The sequence below is a fragment of the Ursus maritimus genome, unplaced genomic scaffold (assembly GCF_017311325.1).
Source record: "Ursus maritimus isolate PB19 unplaced genomic scaffold, ASM1731132v1 scaffold_13, whole genome shotgun sequence".
In the NCBI taxonomy this organism is placed as follows: Eukaryota; Metazoa; Chordata; class Mammalia; order Carnivora; family Ursidae; genus Ursus; species Ursus maritimus.
This window is the reverse complement of record NW_024423675.1, coordinates 20,394,719-20,412,967: the sequence shown is the minus strand read 5'-3', so window position 1 is coordinate 20,412,967 and position 18,249 is coordinate 20,394,719. Positions and strand designations below refer to the sequence as shown.

Sequence of the window (18,249 nt, the reverse complement as noted above, 5' to 3'; positions counted from 1 at the left end):
GGGTGGGCGCCAGCCCAACGGGCCTCCTATACTCGCCCGCCCGCCGCGCCGCCCGCCGCGCCGCCCGCCCTGCCCGCGGTGCGCGCGGGGCCGGGGCCGGGACGGGCCGCGCTCCAGCAACATGGCGGCCGGTCCGAGTCCAGCCCGGGCCGGGATCGGAGTGGCGGGGGTGGGGGAGCGCCCCGGAGAGCAGGGGCGGCCGAGCCTCGGTGGCCGTTGGGCTCTTTGCCACCCCAAAGTGTCCCACGCCGAGGTGCTTTTAAAAAGTGCCTCGTAATCCCCAGTCTCACTTCAGCTTGGGAAGAGGGGACGTGGCTTCCTCCCGCGGTGGTGGCAGTGTGGTTGATCGTGGGGCGAGGCGAGGCGACTCGCCTCCAAAGTTGGCGATCAGGTCGAACTCCCTCTCTTTGGGGTTAGTCATTTGCCCATCCAGGTCTTGTCTGCGAAAGGGGGCTTCTCCGGGAGTTGGCAAAAGAGGGAAAGAAACTGAAGACATTAATGCTTGCCAGTGTCTCAGACTTGGGTCTGAGAAAATAAGTTGCCTGCGATCTAACTCTGTTGATTTTGCGGATAGGTGTGGGGTATATTTGAGGTTTGGGCATTTGGTTAATTAAACTTTAAACTTACTATGTGCAAAGGAAGAAAAGTACCCATTCGTGTACCCGATGCTTCATAGATTCTTTTTGGTATTTTATGCTAAACTAGAAGATAGGTGGTGAAATCTAGGAGGAAGATGGAGATAAAGTAACTGCCGGGAGCGTAGGTTTAGTTGATTGTGAAGCTGGCATTGGAACCTAGGTCTGTCGATTTTTTAAAACCGATCGGGAACACACCCTTTGTTAAGCTGTGCAGTGGATTTGGGTACTGGAGGCGGACGCTGAGTCTTACAGCAGAGATTGGCAGTGCTGTGACAACACAAAAGAGAGAGGGGAAGATAAATTTGAGGTGAAAAAGAACCCTGGGTACTTAAAACCTGAAATCTAGTGTGATTTTTTACTCTAGTTAATATTGAGTAAGGAGTAGCTGGCATCTTGACCGAAGAATTGCTGAAGTGTCAGGATTTTTACCTTGGCTTACCCCCCTCCTCCCATTACTGTTTTGAAGTGTCTTCCCTTGGTTTTCGTGTTTTATAGAAGTTTAATAAAATGTCTAATTAGTATTCAGAAAGATGTAATAGTGAAATTCAAAAATTGTTAGTTGAGGAAAGTACATTGCAATACAATACTGGACATTCTAACTGCACTGTTTTTAAGATGATGGAGCACAGTATATTTTGTCTTCTGCTTATTTGGCAGTTTCTTCCCAGAATTGTAGTTTTTGGAGTGTTTTTCCAAAGAGAAGCTCAGAGATAACCAAGTTAATTGTCTTTTTGTAATTGAAAGTCTTACAAAGGAGATGATTTGTTTCTGTAAGTAGCAGTTGGATAAGCTGCTGCTGAAAATGAGAGGTAGCAAGTTAGTTCATTGTAAATAACATTGTGCTATTCAAACATTAGTCATTAGGCACAAGAGATTTTAGACAACTAGCTTTTTTTTTTGTCAGTACACAAACCTCTGCAGAACTTATTTTCTACTTTGTGAACCCCTTACTCAAGGGTATTTTATATATGTCCCAGTCCCTGATAAATACTACTGATAAAATACTGAAATGCATGGCCTCTGTGCAGAACTGGTTTGGGGGTTTTTTTTTGTTTTGTTTTGTTTTGTTTTTTTGCACAGGGAAAGCAAATGTAAATGTTTTTTGGAGGCATCTAGCTTCCAGGAAAATGGATAGAGCCCTAGTCTAGACTTTCGGGGCCATTTGGCCTAAATTATTGACAAAGACCCTGCTAATTTGTTAAATTGTATGTACATGAATGTAGCCCCTTCCAGATGTTACTGTCTCTTATCCTCCAGTCACAGTCACAGAGGATCCTAGAAAGAGCAGATCATTTATGAATTACAAATCTGGGGTTTTCAGAATGGGCATCATCCGAATTTGCGTTCAACCTGTAACAAATTTTTTATTACTATTAAAAATTCCAGTGTCTTGGCTGATGTTTTGGTTTTGATTTCCTTGTGCGTAGTGTTGGCCTTGCAAGACAGCCTTTTTTCCAATATTTTTATTTTTTAAGGATGCTTAAATGGCTCAAGAAACCTTGAGTGTCTGTGAAATAGTTGCCCTGTAAAAAGGGTTGTTTCGATAGGTACTGAGCATTCCCACTAGCTTGTGGGGGGTTTTTCTTCTCTTGAGTTTATTTCAGCTTCATCAGTCATTTGTAATGATTGGAATTTCTTATTAAGCCAGTTTATGAAGTGTTTTTGTGTTTGCGGTTAAAAACACATAACATGAAATGTACCATCTTAACACATTTTTAAGGGTACTGTACATTATTAACTATAAGCACAGTGTTACACAAAAGATCTCCAGGACTTTTCATTCTTCTTCAGACTATACCCTGCTTGAGGAGGAAATCTCCATTTCCCCTCCCCCTAGCAGCCATCATTCTACTTTTTTCTTCTGAGTTTGACTATTTTAGATACCTAATATAGGTGGAATCATGCAGTATTTGTCCTTCTTTGACTATCCGACTTAGCATAATGTCCTTAAGGCTCATCCATGTTACAGTGTAGGGCAGGATTTCCTTTTTTTATGGTTGAATATTGTTCTATTGCAAAATGTATAACACATTTTTTAATCCGTTCATCTGTTGATGGGCTATAACATTTTACCATTTCTCTGAATTAGTAAGTTTGGTACTTTACATAATGCTCACTTTTGTTTAAAAAAGGTAAGCTGTACAAATTCAAAGTGAGGTATCAATTGATTGGTTTTATATGCTCCTCCCCACCAGAAATCTGTGAAAGCCGCAACAGCTGTGTTTCCTGTTTTAATGTTAGCCTTGATACCCCTACCTGCTTTTGGATAGAATGTAAAGGTAAGAATTTTTGGAATTGCTTTAATTTTGAGAATGCAAACTGTTTTGTTATAACGTTTTAAGATAGTCTACAGGGTATTCCCGAACACTTAAAAATTATGTAGAAAATTGGATATATTGTGTACTATTTATTTTGCAAATAAAAGACTTTTTCCTTTGAAGTTCCTATTGCTTAACATTCACCCTAAAGTCTCTGGTCTCCCATTCTGTCTCCACCCCTTCATTTTTTTAGACTTGATTATTAAGGTTCAGTACCTTTTAAAGGAAGAGAGATTTTAAAGCTTTGGAAGAATAAGTGGACAAGTACACTGAAATCAGCTGTAAAAGAAAGTTGTGAAATTTTCCCCTAAAAATAGTTTCGCAGAAAAAGGAGGCATTTATCTTTTGCAGGTGTCCTGCTAGATGAGCTCTAGAGACCTCGTAAAACTTTGTTGGATACTTAAATATGGGAGAAGAATGAGATGGAAAGAGAGTTGGTGTTTTTGTTCAATTTTAAAATTAACCTTTAGTTTGAAGGATAAAGAGCTAGTTGGAGATACTTTGAAATGCCAATAAGGTTTTTGTTAGAACCATGGGATTACAGCATATTCTCTTTTCTTAATGTAAGGTAATTGCATTTTTTTCTTATCAGTAAAACAATTTGGTGTGTATGTATGTGTGTGTGTATATATATATATACACACACACGTATATTTGTAAAAAGCCAAAGCTATATATTAAGCTTCTTTATTCATTAAAAAAATCTAAGAGTTCTGGGCATTGTATCACTACATAGGAAAGTTTAAAAACTTCTTTTAAAATTAAGGTATTAGCTTAATTTGGGGTTAAATTTTTTATTGTGTAAGAGTCACTTTTTGTAATGTCATGAAATGGAATGTAAGAGAGCACCCCTCTCCCCTGCGCAGGGCAGCGTGGGCATGTTTTGGGGCTTGAATGCCTACTGTAGGATATGTTGGGGAAGGGTCTCCTTTACTCTTGCTACAAGTTTGACCATCAGGAAAGCAGTTTTAGACAGTGTAGAAAACCAAGCAGAGGTCTGGAACAGAGGTCCTGCTGGGGCTAATGAGTACCTCCTGTGGTTACTAAGCCTTTGTTGGATCCTGACTGCTTCTCCCTATGATTCAGCCCTCTTGCGGATTCTGGCAGCCCTCACTATACAGCAGTCGTGCCACAATTCTGTGATATAACTGTTTCTGATTTATCTGTTCAGCAGATTCATGTGGAGTTTAGAAGAATATTTGGAGGAATCCTGTGTAGTATTTCTTAATCAGTGAGGAAAAGAGAATTACAGTATTTTCTTGGTCTGTGGACCTCTAAAGTGTTTATGCCTGAGTTTGATTTTTGGAAGCAATTCTGGAGCTTAGTAACAAAGTGAAAGATAATATAAACATGTGATTGGTGCTCTGTGTCTTTTCCCCCCATAACAGAGAAAAACTACTGTTCACCTAATGCAACAGTTAGTGATTGCCAGGTGGTGAATGGAACACAGTTCTGTTCTGGTAAGTATTTCCACTGGCTGCTGGGGAAGGTAGCCAATAGGTGAGAAAGATCTTTGCCTCAGGAAGCCTTCTTTCAATATTTGGTTTGCCGTTTCCATAATTCTAATCTTGTTAGAAATTTGGTTATAAATAGCGTGTTCATACTGATATGGAAGGACAATGTTTTGAAGCTTAGTTTAGTGATTTGGCTATATTGTAGAGGCCTCCTCCTTTACTTTTTTTTTTTTTTTTTTTTTGAACTCTTCTGAAAACTCACTGTAGTGTAGACCCTCTTTTTATTTGCATTTTACTGGACTGGACAGTCTTGTTCTGGCCCTTTTCCTGATTGTGGTGCTGGTGATTGTCACAACCTCTAGCATAGTTTGTGTTATGGTTGACTCTTTTCTGTATTCAGCTGTTTTCTCATTTTTGCACTTTAATTTGAAGAAATTGGTTACTCTAACCTTAACTCTTTGCTCAGGAAATAGCTAAAATTTCTAGATGAAACAGCTGATTTTTCTAACAAGATTACAAATGGATAGGGAAGTCAAACTTCTAATTTGGTGCATGGATAATAAAGCAAAAGAGTTTTCTGGAGTGTGTCAGTAATCTTGAAAGACTACCTGTAACAATTTACTTTTAGTAGTGGGTTTTCCCATCCAAGCTTGAACTTCATGACTGAGAATTTCATTATTGTGAGGTCAGTTATCACCTTTGTAGAGTGCATATAATTTGGTTTAGGTGATGAAAGAACAAGCATTTTTAGTATCTATTTTAATGTGTGTCAGAAAATAATAACTATATCAAACCTGCAGTTTCATGAAAATAATTGCTTAGAAACGAGTAAGTAAAACATTTTAAAAGATCCTAATTTAGAGAAAAATTGAGTAAGTGTACTTAATTTGACGATGTATCAGTTAGAATTAGTTTGGACTATGTAGCACTCTACATCCAGTACAGACCTAGACTCTTTATTCTCATTCCTCAAAAATATCTTTGACCTTACTCCCTGAGGTGAGTGCTCATGTTCCAGCCATCAAATTGGTTTTCCTGCCAACAGGAAGAGGGAAGAGGCCTGTATCTCTACAGATGCTTTCTAGAAGTTATACTGGGCTACCTACCTGCAGGGGAGACTAAGAAATGTTTGTCTTTCCCCGGGGGAGGGAAGTGTCAACTATCGGTTGGTGCTTCTATTTCTAAAGAAGGGGAGGTCAGTATTGCTTAGAGCAACTGTCAGTCTCCCCCACAAGGTAGTACTTAAATGTAAACATTGTCAAGTGGTATTCAAATGACTACAGTTTGAAAGGTAGTGTGATAGGTCGCGATATTTTAGATTTTGCTTTAACTTAATGTTTGTTTGTTTTAAATAGGACCCGAGCCCACTCCAGTGCCAACGAATTCCACAGGTAATACAAGATAATTGACTCTTTCTTCCTCTCTCAGGATTAATAAGGTCCCTTGATGGACTTTTTAGTAATTAAATACCTAAAAGTTGTTCGTATAATTTAAAAAATTCGTAGATGTATTTGGTCTTGGACCATAGCAATTACATTCGTATGAACTATTTAGGCCAGTGGCACGGAACTCCGGTGTTTCACGTTTGTTGAATATGGGAGGATTTGCTGTATCTTTGGGCATTGAGTCCACAAACTGCTTTTTGTGGATATTTTGAAGATCTTGGGAAATACAGAAGCCTGAAGGAAATTAAAATTCCCTCCAATTCCCATCGTGCAGAGGTACACCAGAATGTTTTCAGTGACACGGTTCTCAGTCTTCTCTGTGTGTCTCTCAATAGACGTACTTACTGTGAACTTGGGTAATACGCCCACGCACATTTGAGTAGTTTCTCTCTTACATTGTTGTGTACACTTCACTTATCCCGCACTCGGTTGGATAGTTGGGTCGTCTTTCATTCTCCATGCAGGTGTCCTACAGGGAAATGTTTGCTGTTATCCCTGATAGGATTGATTCAAACAGCATTCCTAGGTCAGAGGATAGGATTATTTTAAGACTGAATGTTGATTGCTTTCCAGAAGGATATGCTTTTCATTCTCATCAACCACTGGAAAGTTTTCTCTACCCCTTCAACAGGATTAGATAATTTCTCCTTTAAAAATCTTTACCAAAGTGATAGGAGGAATAAATCATTTAAAAATTTCTACTTCAGGACAGGTAGTAGGCTGGATGATAGGGATTGGAAACAGAAGACAGCATTTTGTCTATCATAGGAACTGTGAAGAAGGTAAGTGAGTGAGTGCGGTGTGATGAGACAGTTGCAGGAAGGTGTGTATGTGGAGCGATATGGCGAATGTGTTGACAGCTTCCTGGAGATGTTGGCTGAATCTTGAATGACCCTAGTGAAACAGGAGGACCGCTTCCCAAGTGGAGCAAGGCAGTTAGTAATGCGCAAGAGCACGGCGAGGTCAGGGATTGCGGTCGGAAGTGCACGGCGAGGAGTGGTTCAGCTGGACAGTCCACAGGTCAAGAGCCAGATGGGGAGGACCGATTGGAACAGGAGACGAGAGTAAACACAGGGAGATTAGAATAGATAGCCCGTGGCGGGAATTGTGAAGAGCTAATAGGGGAAGAGTTGCAGGTGTATGCAAATAGTCTCAGGGAGTGGGGGGGATAGGACTTGCTGGAGGTGAGGGCAGACTCTCAGCTGACAGTACGGGTAAGCTGATCTGTGTAGGCAATAGTGGTGTCCACCGGAACGGCTTGTAGAGAGAATAGGGCTTGAGGACAGACTCCAGGAAGTGGTAATGTCCAAGGGTTGAGATGAGGACCAGTGAGGAAATGGAGTAGGGATGGGCAGAGAGGTGTGTCCAGGAAACTGTGTGTGTGTGTGTGTGTGTGTGTGTGTGTGTGTGTGTGTGTGTATTTTAGGTGTAGTTTTTCAGAGGAAAAAGTGGTCAGATGCTGTGGCAAGGACTAGAACTCATCGTGAAAGACTTCGGCGGTAGCAAGCTAGCTCATAGCAGGTTTTGGTAGCCAAATGTGCGTAGCTCTTCCCAGCTACACATTCAGTGATATTGTGCTGGTAGCTCGAATTACAGTGGAAATATTCATGCCGTAGAAGTCTGCAAATGCTTTGGAACTTTTGGAGAGCACACAGTGGTAGCACCCGTTCGAAGTCACTGACTAGGAGGATGTTAAAGATTGATAAAGCAAAGACGTTAAGGGAAAATTACTTTCCAGAAGGTAGGATGTGAACTGAAAGGGGGAAAAGAGGAAACGGTTTCTTCAAAACCATTGTGGGCTCACTTTTAATTTCTTCTCCATGAACCTTAATGTAGTTTTCATGCTTAATCCACACTGGGTTCTCCAGTGAAGTACCATGGAGTCTCTCTTGTTTTTTCTCTCTGGTTCTGAAAGTGGAAGGAAGCCAGGGCTTGCTTACGGAAAATGCATCTGTTGAGTGGCAGTTAGTGGTTGAAAAACAAACCTTCCTATGGCCTCTTGCCATGGCTACTGCTGAAGGAGAGCAAGTGAGAAATGAAGGGATTATTAAATGTTGCAAAGAGAATCTGATTTATGTAGGAAGCTGTTCATCGGGGTTAAATATATAGCCTTTTGTTAGTACATATAAATAGTACAAGTAAAAATACTTGTAATAACTTAAAATAGAATGATTAGATTATGTCAGAACTATAGTGGGGAGTGTTCATAATATATTAAGAGGAAGACAATTAAGTTCTACTTTTTTAATTTTTTTGTTACATAAATGCCTAGAGAGATGGCTGGCAGGAAGTAACATGTTACTCTGAGTGATGGGATTACTTAATTTACTGTATTTTTAAAATTTTCCATCACGAGTAGCAGCTTTTGTAACTGCTGAATTATTTTTTTAATGAACACACTGTAGGTCAATAGAGATATGTTCCGTAAGTATTGCATAATTTTGAAAATTTTGTCAAAGTAATACTTCAGTCAAAAGTAAAAGTGTGTAAATGTTTTGCCTATTTACAAAAAAAAAAAAAAAATTAGTCTGTGCAGCGTCCACAGGGTTGGTAGTAAGAATCAAAAGGTAAATTTGCAAACTTTTTTCCCTGCCATTGTCAGACAAAATTTAGTAAGTGTTCTAAGATTGAAAAGAATATGTTTGTTTAGTTTGTAAAGTGTTATTTTTTGCAGCAACTTTTAAGGAATTAAAAATCTGAAAATAATCATACCCTTTAATCTAGGAATTCTGTATAAGAATCAGCCCTGTAAGAGATGAGATCAGGTATTTCCCTGCCAGGTGTTTATAGTATGGAGAAATGAGAGATGACCTAATTGTCCATCCAAGAGCAGGGTAGGGAAAATGTGTGCAGCAGTGCTCATAGTGAGAGAAAAGGATACAAACGTGTAATCCCATCAATATCGTTAGCATGTCATTGATTAGAATTTGTTAGTACTATCAGTACTAACAGAAGTTTGTTAATACAGTGCTTTGGTTCCTAAAATGTGTTTACATTCAAATTAATTCGTCTCCCAAGAGTTCATTTTCTTTACAGGCATCATCAGATAACTTAAATTGGGGGATCTGTGGCCCCAGGGGACCTGTTCTTAAAATAAAATTTTATTGGAACAGAATGATGCCTCTTCATTTGCACGTTGTCCTTGGCTGCTTTTGCACTACGCACTGCACAAAGCCTAAAATATTTACTGTCTGCCCCTTTAAGAAAAGTCTGCCAGCCCCTTGAAATGAAGATCATAAGCCAGCCTTGATACCTACTTGAGAAATCCTGAGCCATACTTGTTTCTTACCATGACTTTTTACGTTAATAGTTTTTGTCAAAGAAGCATAAAAAAACTATAGTTTCCTCACCTAAACACTGATTCTTGACCTCTTGTGTGTCTTTTTGCAAACTTTATCCAGATGTATACGTAGAGTTCATACTTAGATACATACATAGATGTTAACACAGAGACAGTTCTATATTTGCTTTGTGTTTTCGAAAGTGTGATTTAAAGGCTAGTAGTCTGGCTATGTAGACGTGTTAGTGAACCACTATCTGAAATTTGGCCTTTATTCTTTAAAAAAATGGAAGGCATGTTGAAGTTGGCAGGGTTATTTTAAAAAGACAAATTGCTAGGTACTAGGAGGCTTGGAAATTTAAGTTTTTAATAAGCTTTCTTTCTATTGCAGCTAAAACCACCACCCTGCCTTCTTCCTCTTCTACAACCACGACCACAGCCACTACATCAGGTAAGGAGGGGTTTTTAAACTAACGGCGACGTAGGGTAGGTGTGCAGCCTTGCCTTGCGCTATTTTTGCCCCCATTTTCCAGTTGCATTCATGAATGGTTGTGAACTACAACTCACCTCTTACATTGGAGGACCAGCGTAGTAGGCTGTTAATGCAGTCACGGTAGGTTTGCTGCAAGTCCTCATTCTTTAATGTGTAGCCACATTTGGCGTGACACCTTTGAGTTAAGAGACGGTGTTTTTCTAAAACCCTTTTAGTACAACTTGTGGGTGAGATGTCATTTCTTACAACTTACAAAGTAAATGCTGATTGCTGTTAGGGATTAGTCGTGTGCTGTGTCAGATCATGGCAATTGCAGGAAAGATGATACAGCCATCCTTTCTACTGAGAAAGCTCTAAAAGCCAGGATCACTGTGAATGTGCACCTCAGCCGTGTTTCTCGCGACTGCTTTACACTCTTTTATAACCCTTTAAAGTGCAAGTGAGAAAGGGCATGTTTCGTAATTACTGATGTGATGTGTTGTAAACGAAATCATAGGTGATGCCACAGGACTTTGCAGATGCACAGGTTACGGATCCTTCTATCTGTATTTAAAATACTGTGTTTGGTTTTGTTTTTCTTTTTTGGAATTCTTCTGGCTTATTCTTGTGCTACCTTTCTTGGTTTCAAGGAAACCATTTTTTCTTTGCAAGAAGAATTACAGAACAGTTGTAATTAGTTTTAAAGCTCGGGACACCTGGGTGGCTCAGTCACTTAAGCGTCTGCCTTTGGCTCAGGTCATAATCCCAGGGTCCTGGGGTCTAGTCCCGCATCGGGCTTCTTGCTCGGTGGGGAGCCCGCGTCTCTCTCTGCCTGCCGCTCCCCCTGCTTGTGCTCTCTCTCGATCTCTCTCTCTCTGACAAATAAATAAATAAATCTTAAAAAAAAAATTTAAAGCTGGCCAATTTATTATACAGCCACCAGAACCAGTGTGTATTTGAAACTCTATTTTAAAAAAAGAAAAATTTATTTTAGGGGGCACCTGGGTGGCTCAGTCGTTAAGCATCTGCCTTTGGTTCAGGGCGTGACCCCAGAGTCCTGGGATCTAGCCTTGCGTCGGGCTCCTCTGCTGGGAGCCTGCTTCTTCCTCTCCCACTCCCCCTGCTTGTGTTCCCTCTCTCGCTGCCTGTCTCTCTCTGTCAAATAAATAAATAAAATCTTAAAAAAAAAAAAAAAAGAAAATTTTATTTTAAATATGAGATTGCTTTTCATTTAAATATGAAATTGCTTTTCATTAAAATGCTTGAAACCTTTTACTCCCTAAAAAGAAATTTATGTTCTGTTTCTTCTTGAAACATCATTTTATTCCCTGAAAAGGGAATTCAAACTTTTGTACTTTTATTCCGTATGGTTTGGTAATGCTCCTAATACAAAATTTTTGAGTAAGATTTAAAGTGCCTTTAATAACAAGTTCTTTTGATTTGAAATTATAAATTGCAGATACTGGAGATAATTTTTGTATTTTGAAAAATTGCAACCAAATTTTTGCTTTTATATTTAGCAAAATTCAAAAGTTGATGAATTTTCAACACAAATACTAATATTTACTGTAACAGTTAACTAACAGTATGTTATCTGAAGAAATTGCAAATTTTTAAGTGCTCGACATGTTCTCAGGGCATAACTTATGTACCAGGAGACTCTTTTTCTGTCATTTTCATATTTGAATTTGTATGGTAGCTGTGACCACTGGACGGAGTAAATGGGATAAATTCTAGTTGTAAAGACTTGACTCGAGCAAATACTTTATAGAATTTGACTCATGGCAAAGTCAAAGTAGAAGCTCAGGTGTGTCTTGAAGTTCTGGGTAGAGGATCATGGGACTTATTAAGTCTCGTTATTTTTTTTCTTTCTTATTTAACAGGTACAACTAATACCACTTTAACTCCAACTTCACAGCCTGGGCGGAAGTCTACCTTCGATGCAGCCAGTTTCATTGGAGGAATTGTCCTCGTCTTGGGGGTGCAGGCTGTAATCTTCTTTCTCTATAAATTCTGCAAATCGAAAGAACGAAACTACCACACTCTGTAAACAGACCCATTAAATTAACAAGGACTGGTGTGTAACTCACTGAAACCAAAATATTCTCTTTCAAGATGTCCCACATGGAAGACGCTATTCCAGGATCTTTACATGTTCAAAGGATGCATATAGGATACTTGGGAGCATTGTCCTTGAAGAAAAATCACTTAAATCATTTTGCTCAACAGGAATATTTAAAATATTCTGCATGAATCCTTGTGGCTGTCTTCTTTTATTTTAAATGGCTGCTGCTGTGGGATTATGTTCTCTCTTCTTGACATACCAAATGTAACTCTGTGAGTGATGGAAAACATTGTCCTGCACAGGCAACCTCGTGACTCTTTGGCAGTTTAAATTTAGTCATTTTAAAGCCTGAAAGCTGCATTATTTTCATCCTATCTCAGGATGTAGTTTAGTGACCAGAATTGAGAAGAATGTGCCAAATGAGCATCAGTTGGGGGGACTTTTGCCTGTCCTTTCAAAAGTGGAATCAATCTATAAATTTAGTATCCTTAGAGCAAACTGTATCCTTAGAGTAAAATTTTGTGCTTGATAACAGTTATTTTTTCTACATTAGAAATAAGATGCCACAGAGGGAATTACATTCCAGATTTAAAGAAACGAATGGAAAGGATACAAACCATTAACAAATAGCAGGTTATCGTTCATACTCGTAAAGCACCTTAAATCACTGAGAAAATAAAGAACAGTGCCTTATAAGACAGACGGAGAGGTGGCCTCTGACTTCAGGTGTTTGTGATTTGCTCTTTCACGTTTAGGGAGGTAAAGGTTGGTCTGTGCTGTGACTGTTGACGAGCTGGAGCAGACCTGCTTTTAGACGCCGTGCTGTTAGTATTTAATTGAAAACGTACTATTTTCAATTTTAGGCCTGAGCAAGTTAAGCTTAAGGATGTTCTACAAAGTCGAAAGCCTCCGTATATTGAACTTCCCAACATTTTTCTTAGGCTGTTAAAAAGTACGAAGATGAAGTTGATTTACTTACATTTTCCTTTGTGCTTCAGGAAGTATCCTAACACTGTTGTACCTTGAACGGATTTCCACCAAGCTTCCTTGAAAAGTAACTTTTTTTATGAGGCAAGAAGGAAATAAGTTGTTTTCGAGTCATTTGCTAACTCTTGAATGAGACAATCATTTTAAGTTTTGAGACCAGAAATGTGACCAGTGTAATTTCAGAAAATCTAAACATTTTCGGTTGATTGGATTACTGTAGATTTTTAATGATGATTGCCCTGGATAGACGGATTGTGCTTTCTCTTCTTTCTTTCTCCTTCTCTCCCATCCTTTCTTCTTAGTTTCAGTTTCCATAGTATAATACGCATGCATACTTTAATTTTTTTTTTTTTTTCAGTTTTCTTAGGAAGCACTATTTTTTTCAGTTTTAGAGGGATACTTCTCCCCTGCCTTTGACATATTGGATTAGTTCAGAGGTTTTCATTAGTTTTAAAAAAGCTTTTGCTTTTCTGGGTCATTAAAGTTTGTTTTTTGTTTTTTGGGTTTTTTTTAGTTTCTTTAGCCTATAGGGGCTGAGCTTAGCACTTGGTTTTCAATATTTTGTAGTAGGAAATGACGAGTTGCTTTGGTCCATTTCATAAGCCAAAATTCCTTGCATTTAGATATGATTATATTCAAGGTTCTTAAAATGAAGATTTACCGTTTCTTTGTTACTTGCTGGTACAGCTGAAGTTTATTTTACTTGCACATTTGTACATATACCTAATGTTTTCAAGTGCCTTAATTGTTTAAAATCTCTGGCTTCAAAGGTTTTTGGGAAAAGGTAGGTTTACCTCACATTTTTGTGTTTTCATTAGTAATATTCTGGTATCAGTTCTAGGAACCTCACAAAAATTTTTATTATGGTGCCATGGCTGTTAGTTTTTAGTGAGTGCTGTAAGATCCAAGAATTATTTGAAAATATACAGAACCTCCGTTTCTCCCAAAGTGGCAACATGTAGCTGCAGTGGAATATAATCATTTACCTAGACGCGAATGCCTTGTCCCACAGAGTCCGTACGTACAGCAGTCGTCGTGAAAATGTAGCTGAAGCTTCTCGTCTCCTGTAATTTTAAATACTGCTCTGAAACCAGTTAGATTTTGCCAGAAGAGCTCTTAAACAGGACTCACAGCCTTTTCCCCCTTCCTTTACTATCTTGAGCCATTAATAATTTGGTGGTTTTTTTTTAAATCCAGAAGGTATATAGAAACCTTTTCAGATTTTTCTCCTGATTTGTTCACGTGGATGTAGTTCTATCAAAACACCGTATTTTACCTTACAGATACTTGTTGCACAGGCAGACACTGCTGTATTTAGAGATTTCTAGTTCAGTTCATTAAAAACCGCAAAACCAATCTGTATCATGTACCAAACCGATTTAAAATAAATCTACATGTTTATTGAATTAGTATGTTGTTTTTTATTAACTGAAGTATTTTTGCATTTTGATTATGAAATTTAATGTTGGTGAATTTATCCGATCAGTCTGTTTGGGGATGGGTTGTCTACTCACTTTTTCTTGCTCTGCAAGCCCAGCAGGTAGGCCCGGAGATGCACAGTCATCAGCGGAGGACGGAGCTGCTGAAGCTTGTTAGCGCTTTAGTGCTTTCAGCAAGTGAATGCTGTCCATCCGTTGTCTTCTCGCTTGGCATTGTTGCTTGAGAAATCTGTCCTCTGCACGGATCTTTGTTTTCCTTTGTTGCTTTTTAAGATTTTTCTCTGGCTGGTTCGAGCAATTTGATGACGATGTGCTATGTTTCTTGTGCTTGGGGTTTGTTGGGTTTCTTGGGTATATGCTTTTCATCAGATTTGGACGTTCTCAGCTGTTGTTTCTTCAAATATTTTTTCCTATCCTTTCCCTTCTCTGTTGGGGATTCTGGTCACACGGGTGCTGCTGGAAGTTGACCCACAGCTCATCCATGTGCTGTCTAGTTTTTTAATCTTTTCCTGTTTCATGTCAGATTCCCGTGTTCAAGTTCACTGATGGCCACAGTTTAATCTGTTGATCTTGCCCAGTGTAGTTTTCATTTAGGATGTCTTCATTTCTAGAAGTTCACTTGGGGTGTTTTTATACCTTTCGTGTCTACGTAACCATTCTTTAGTGTTTGAACATACAGTGGGTTGTTTGTTTTTTTAATACTTAGGTCTGCTAATTCTAATACTGGGTCAATTTGATTTTTTTGCTCATTATGGGGTCATACTTCTCCAGTTTCTTTGCATGCAAGATTGAAGGTATAACCTGTTGGGTGCTGGTTATTTTTGTTCTGGGCCATAGAAACAGTTTGATCCTTTTTAGGTCTTGCATTTAAACTTCGTTAGGTGGGAGCAGAGCAGCATTCATTGGAGGGCTAGTAGTTGCCCAGTTCTGAGGCAAGACCCTTCCGAGTAGTCCGTGCCCCTGGATCGTGAGGCTTTCTAGTCTGGGCTAGCGGGGCAGGCTCTGTTCCTAGCTTTGTGCGGGCTTCCAGGTGCTGTTTCCTGGAAACATTTCCCCAGCCCTGGGTAGTTAGCTCACGCCTCTGCTGATCAGTGTGTTGCTGAGGGTCCTCTTTCTGTGGCTTTCCGCCCTGGTGCTCTGCTCTGCAACTCCAGCTGCCTTCAACTGCCTTGACTTTCAGCTCCATCTCCTCAACTCAGGAAGTGCACGGGGCTCTGTCTGGGTGTCCTCCCCCTGCTTCGTGGCTTAGAAATTCAAGGCAATAGGCTGGGTGGATCGTTTCCTGTCTTTCAAGGATCACTGTCCTTTGCCCAAAGTCCAATGTATCGAAAACTACTGTTTCATGTGTGCTGTCCAGTTTTTCAGTTTGAGGGTAAATGCAATCTCTTACTTCATCTTGGCAAGAAGAAAAAGTTCAAGATGGGGATTTTGAAGTTTTAATTTTTAATTCAAGGAATATATAAATACATATTCTTAAATATTTTTTCTTCAACTATACAAGGTAAGTATGTCTGCTTTGATGGTCCCTCAGTCCCTTCCCCTTGTTTGCTCCTCCACTTTGCAGAGGTAATCACGGAACTGGGCTGGTGTTAAAGCCCCCACTCCGCCGGCGTTTTTTATGTACTGTGTGTATCCTTAGAAAACACATACTGTGGATTTTTGTTTTAACAGCAGCCTGCAACTTCTTCTCACTCGCTACTTCTTGGAGATCTTTCCAAGTTAGTGTATGTGGCTGGACCAAATTCTTAAATTCTCTGAGGGCATATGTAGTATGAGCATCCTAAGTGTCCACTTACTGAAGGATAGTAGGTTTGCAAGTTTTAGTCTTCAGTAACACTTTTGCAGAGCATATCTTTGCACCTGCCCCTCGTTTACGTGTGACTTTCTTGCTAGAGTAACCATGGAGAAGTGGAGATCTGCACCATAGGGTTTACACTTCGAACTTTTTAAAAATATATTTTATAACTCCTTTTTTAATTTAAATTCAACTAACATGTAGCGTATTATTAGTTTCAGAGGTAGAGTTAGTGATTCATCAGCCTTATATCACACCCAGTGCTCATTACATGTGTCCTCCTTAATGTCCATCACCCAGTTACTGCATCTCCCCACGCCCTCCCCTCTAGCAGCCCTGCTTGTTTCCCGTGATTAAGAGTCTCTTACGGTTTGTCTCCCTCTCTGATTTCAGCTTGTTTTATTTTTCCCTCCCTTCCCCTATGCTCCTCTGTTTTGTTTCTTAAATTCCATATATGAGTGAGATCATATGATAATTATCTTTCTCTGATTGGCTTATTTCACTTAGCATAATACCTTCTAGTTCCATCCACACTTTGTATATTTTACAGACTGAGATTGCCTTCCAATTTCCACCAGCCAGGGGACCTGAGAGTTTTCTATATCCTTTCCATCTGATTGGCAAAGTTAAATTTTAATACTCTGGTGAGTGAAATGATTTATTTGGTTACTGTCCTTAATTTGTACTTCCTCTGTGAATTGTCTTTTTTGGTTGTCTTTTCTTAATTGTAGGATTTTTTATCTTAAAATGTGCTGGGTGCTCACCTATGGTCAATGGATTTTCTTCAAGTCTTTGTCTTTGACTATGGTGCCTGTATCACCAGAGTACAATCAGGAGACAGAAGCCAATACGAACAGGGGAAGTTTGACCCAAGAGTGGATTGGAGTGATAGGACATATAATCTGTAATATTTTAAGAAATACAAAGCAGTCAAGAATTCTAAAGAATACTGGTGTAGCAAATATAAGAAGTGGCCACTATCTGTTCTCCCTCAAGCTGAATTCCAGAAATAATTAGGATACAACCTTGGCTCTCTGGATGAAGTTAGTGGTAGCTGCAAACCCACCACCAGGCAGCTATGGGGAAATGATATACCGGTGGTAAGCTGTGAAGTCTGGTAAGCTGTGAAGTCATCCGAGGGGATGCAGGGTGAGCCACGCACAGGCACCACACCAGTGACATTCCACTGCTAAGCTGTGTGCACCGCTAGAGTTTTGCCCAGAACGGGGAAAAGAAATTCCTCCAGTACTGTCTACTGACAAAACATCATGCCACCTAGCAAAGAAGTATTCTATTCACTCATGGTTCAACTCCATTGTCATTGTAATGGTGGAGCAGGCAACAGGTGGATTCAAAGCGTAAAGCCCTTCTTTCTGTCAATTTATGACCTCCCACTACTTAATATTTATTTTGCCCTTGCTGAGAATCTCAAGTAGTCAGTTCTTTTCCTGGTGGTGACCCAAATATTACTACCAAAGCGTCTGAATCTTCCACTGTCCTACCTGTCTTGGTCGTGTAGTTTTTCATTAATCTTTACTAGTGGGTATGGAAGTACTCAGGCACCCAGACAACCCCCGTGTTCCAGATATGGTCCTTGCCTCCACTGTGTTCCAGCAATACAATCTCCTCTTGGTAATCAGGATTGACCATTCCAGCCAATAGGGAAACACCTTTCGCTGCCTGTTGGTCTAGTGGCTTATGAATCCCAACGGGCAAGTGGCAGTCTCATCTTAGATCTAACATCAATAGACCTGTTGTGTGTCTCTGGTTGAAACAAACCTTGGGAACTAAGACCTCCCAAACAGCTCAGCTTGAGGTTCCTGAGTTGAGAAGTATAGTCATGAGGAGTCACGCCCACTTCTACCTCTTGATTCCTGGGTTCATATGCTACTACCGTGAGACAACTCCATCCTTTCGAAGTGGTATCTCCCAACAGTTACAGATGAGTTTTCAGTGAATTATTCCACCTTTCAATTAGACCAGCCCCTTCTGGGTGTTGGAGGATATTAATTTCACAGGCATGAGTTCGCGGCAACATTTCCTTTACTGTGAAATTGATTCCTTAATTAGAAGCAGTACTAAAGGAAATGCCATGATGGTGGATAAGGCATTCTATGAGTATGTGCCTCAGATAGTAGTGTGGGCAGAAGCATTATAGATCATATCCAGAATGTGTGTATATTCTACTAAAGATGAATCTCTGTCCTCTATGATGGAAAAGGTCCAATATAATCAAACTACTATCACGGGGATGGCTGTTACCCATGAGATTAATACCCTATTGCAGCCTCAGTATTGGTCTCGGCTCTTGACAGGTTAGGCAGTAGCGGGTAGTGCATGTCAGCCTTGGTAAGGG

At 39.8% G+C, this 18,249-nt stretch overlaps 1 protein-coding gene across 1 annotated transcript in view; it reads left to right on the top strand.

Moving 5' to 3' along the window:
- The window catches only part of CD164 (CD164 molecule), a 15,758-nt gene extending 1,693 nt beyond the window's left edge, over window positions 1-14,065 (top strand). The window contains exons 2-6 of the mRNA XM_040627617.1: window positions 2,834-2,917; window positions 4,345-4,416; window positions 5,766-5,801; window positions 9,527-9,586; window positions 11,491-14,065. Coding sequence (XP_040483551.1) covers window positions 2,834-2,917; window positions 4,345-4,416; window positions 5,766-5,801; window positions 9,527-9,586; window positions 11,491-11,657 — 419 coding nt within the window. The 3' untranslated portion in view covers window positions 11,658-14,065. The remainder of the gene's footprint in view (window positions 1-2,833; window positions 2,918-4,344; window positions 4,417-5,765; window positions 5,802-9,526; window positions 9,587-11,490) is intronic.
- Window positions 14,066-18,249: the final 4,184 nt, after the last annotated feature.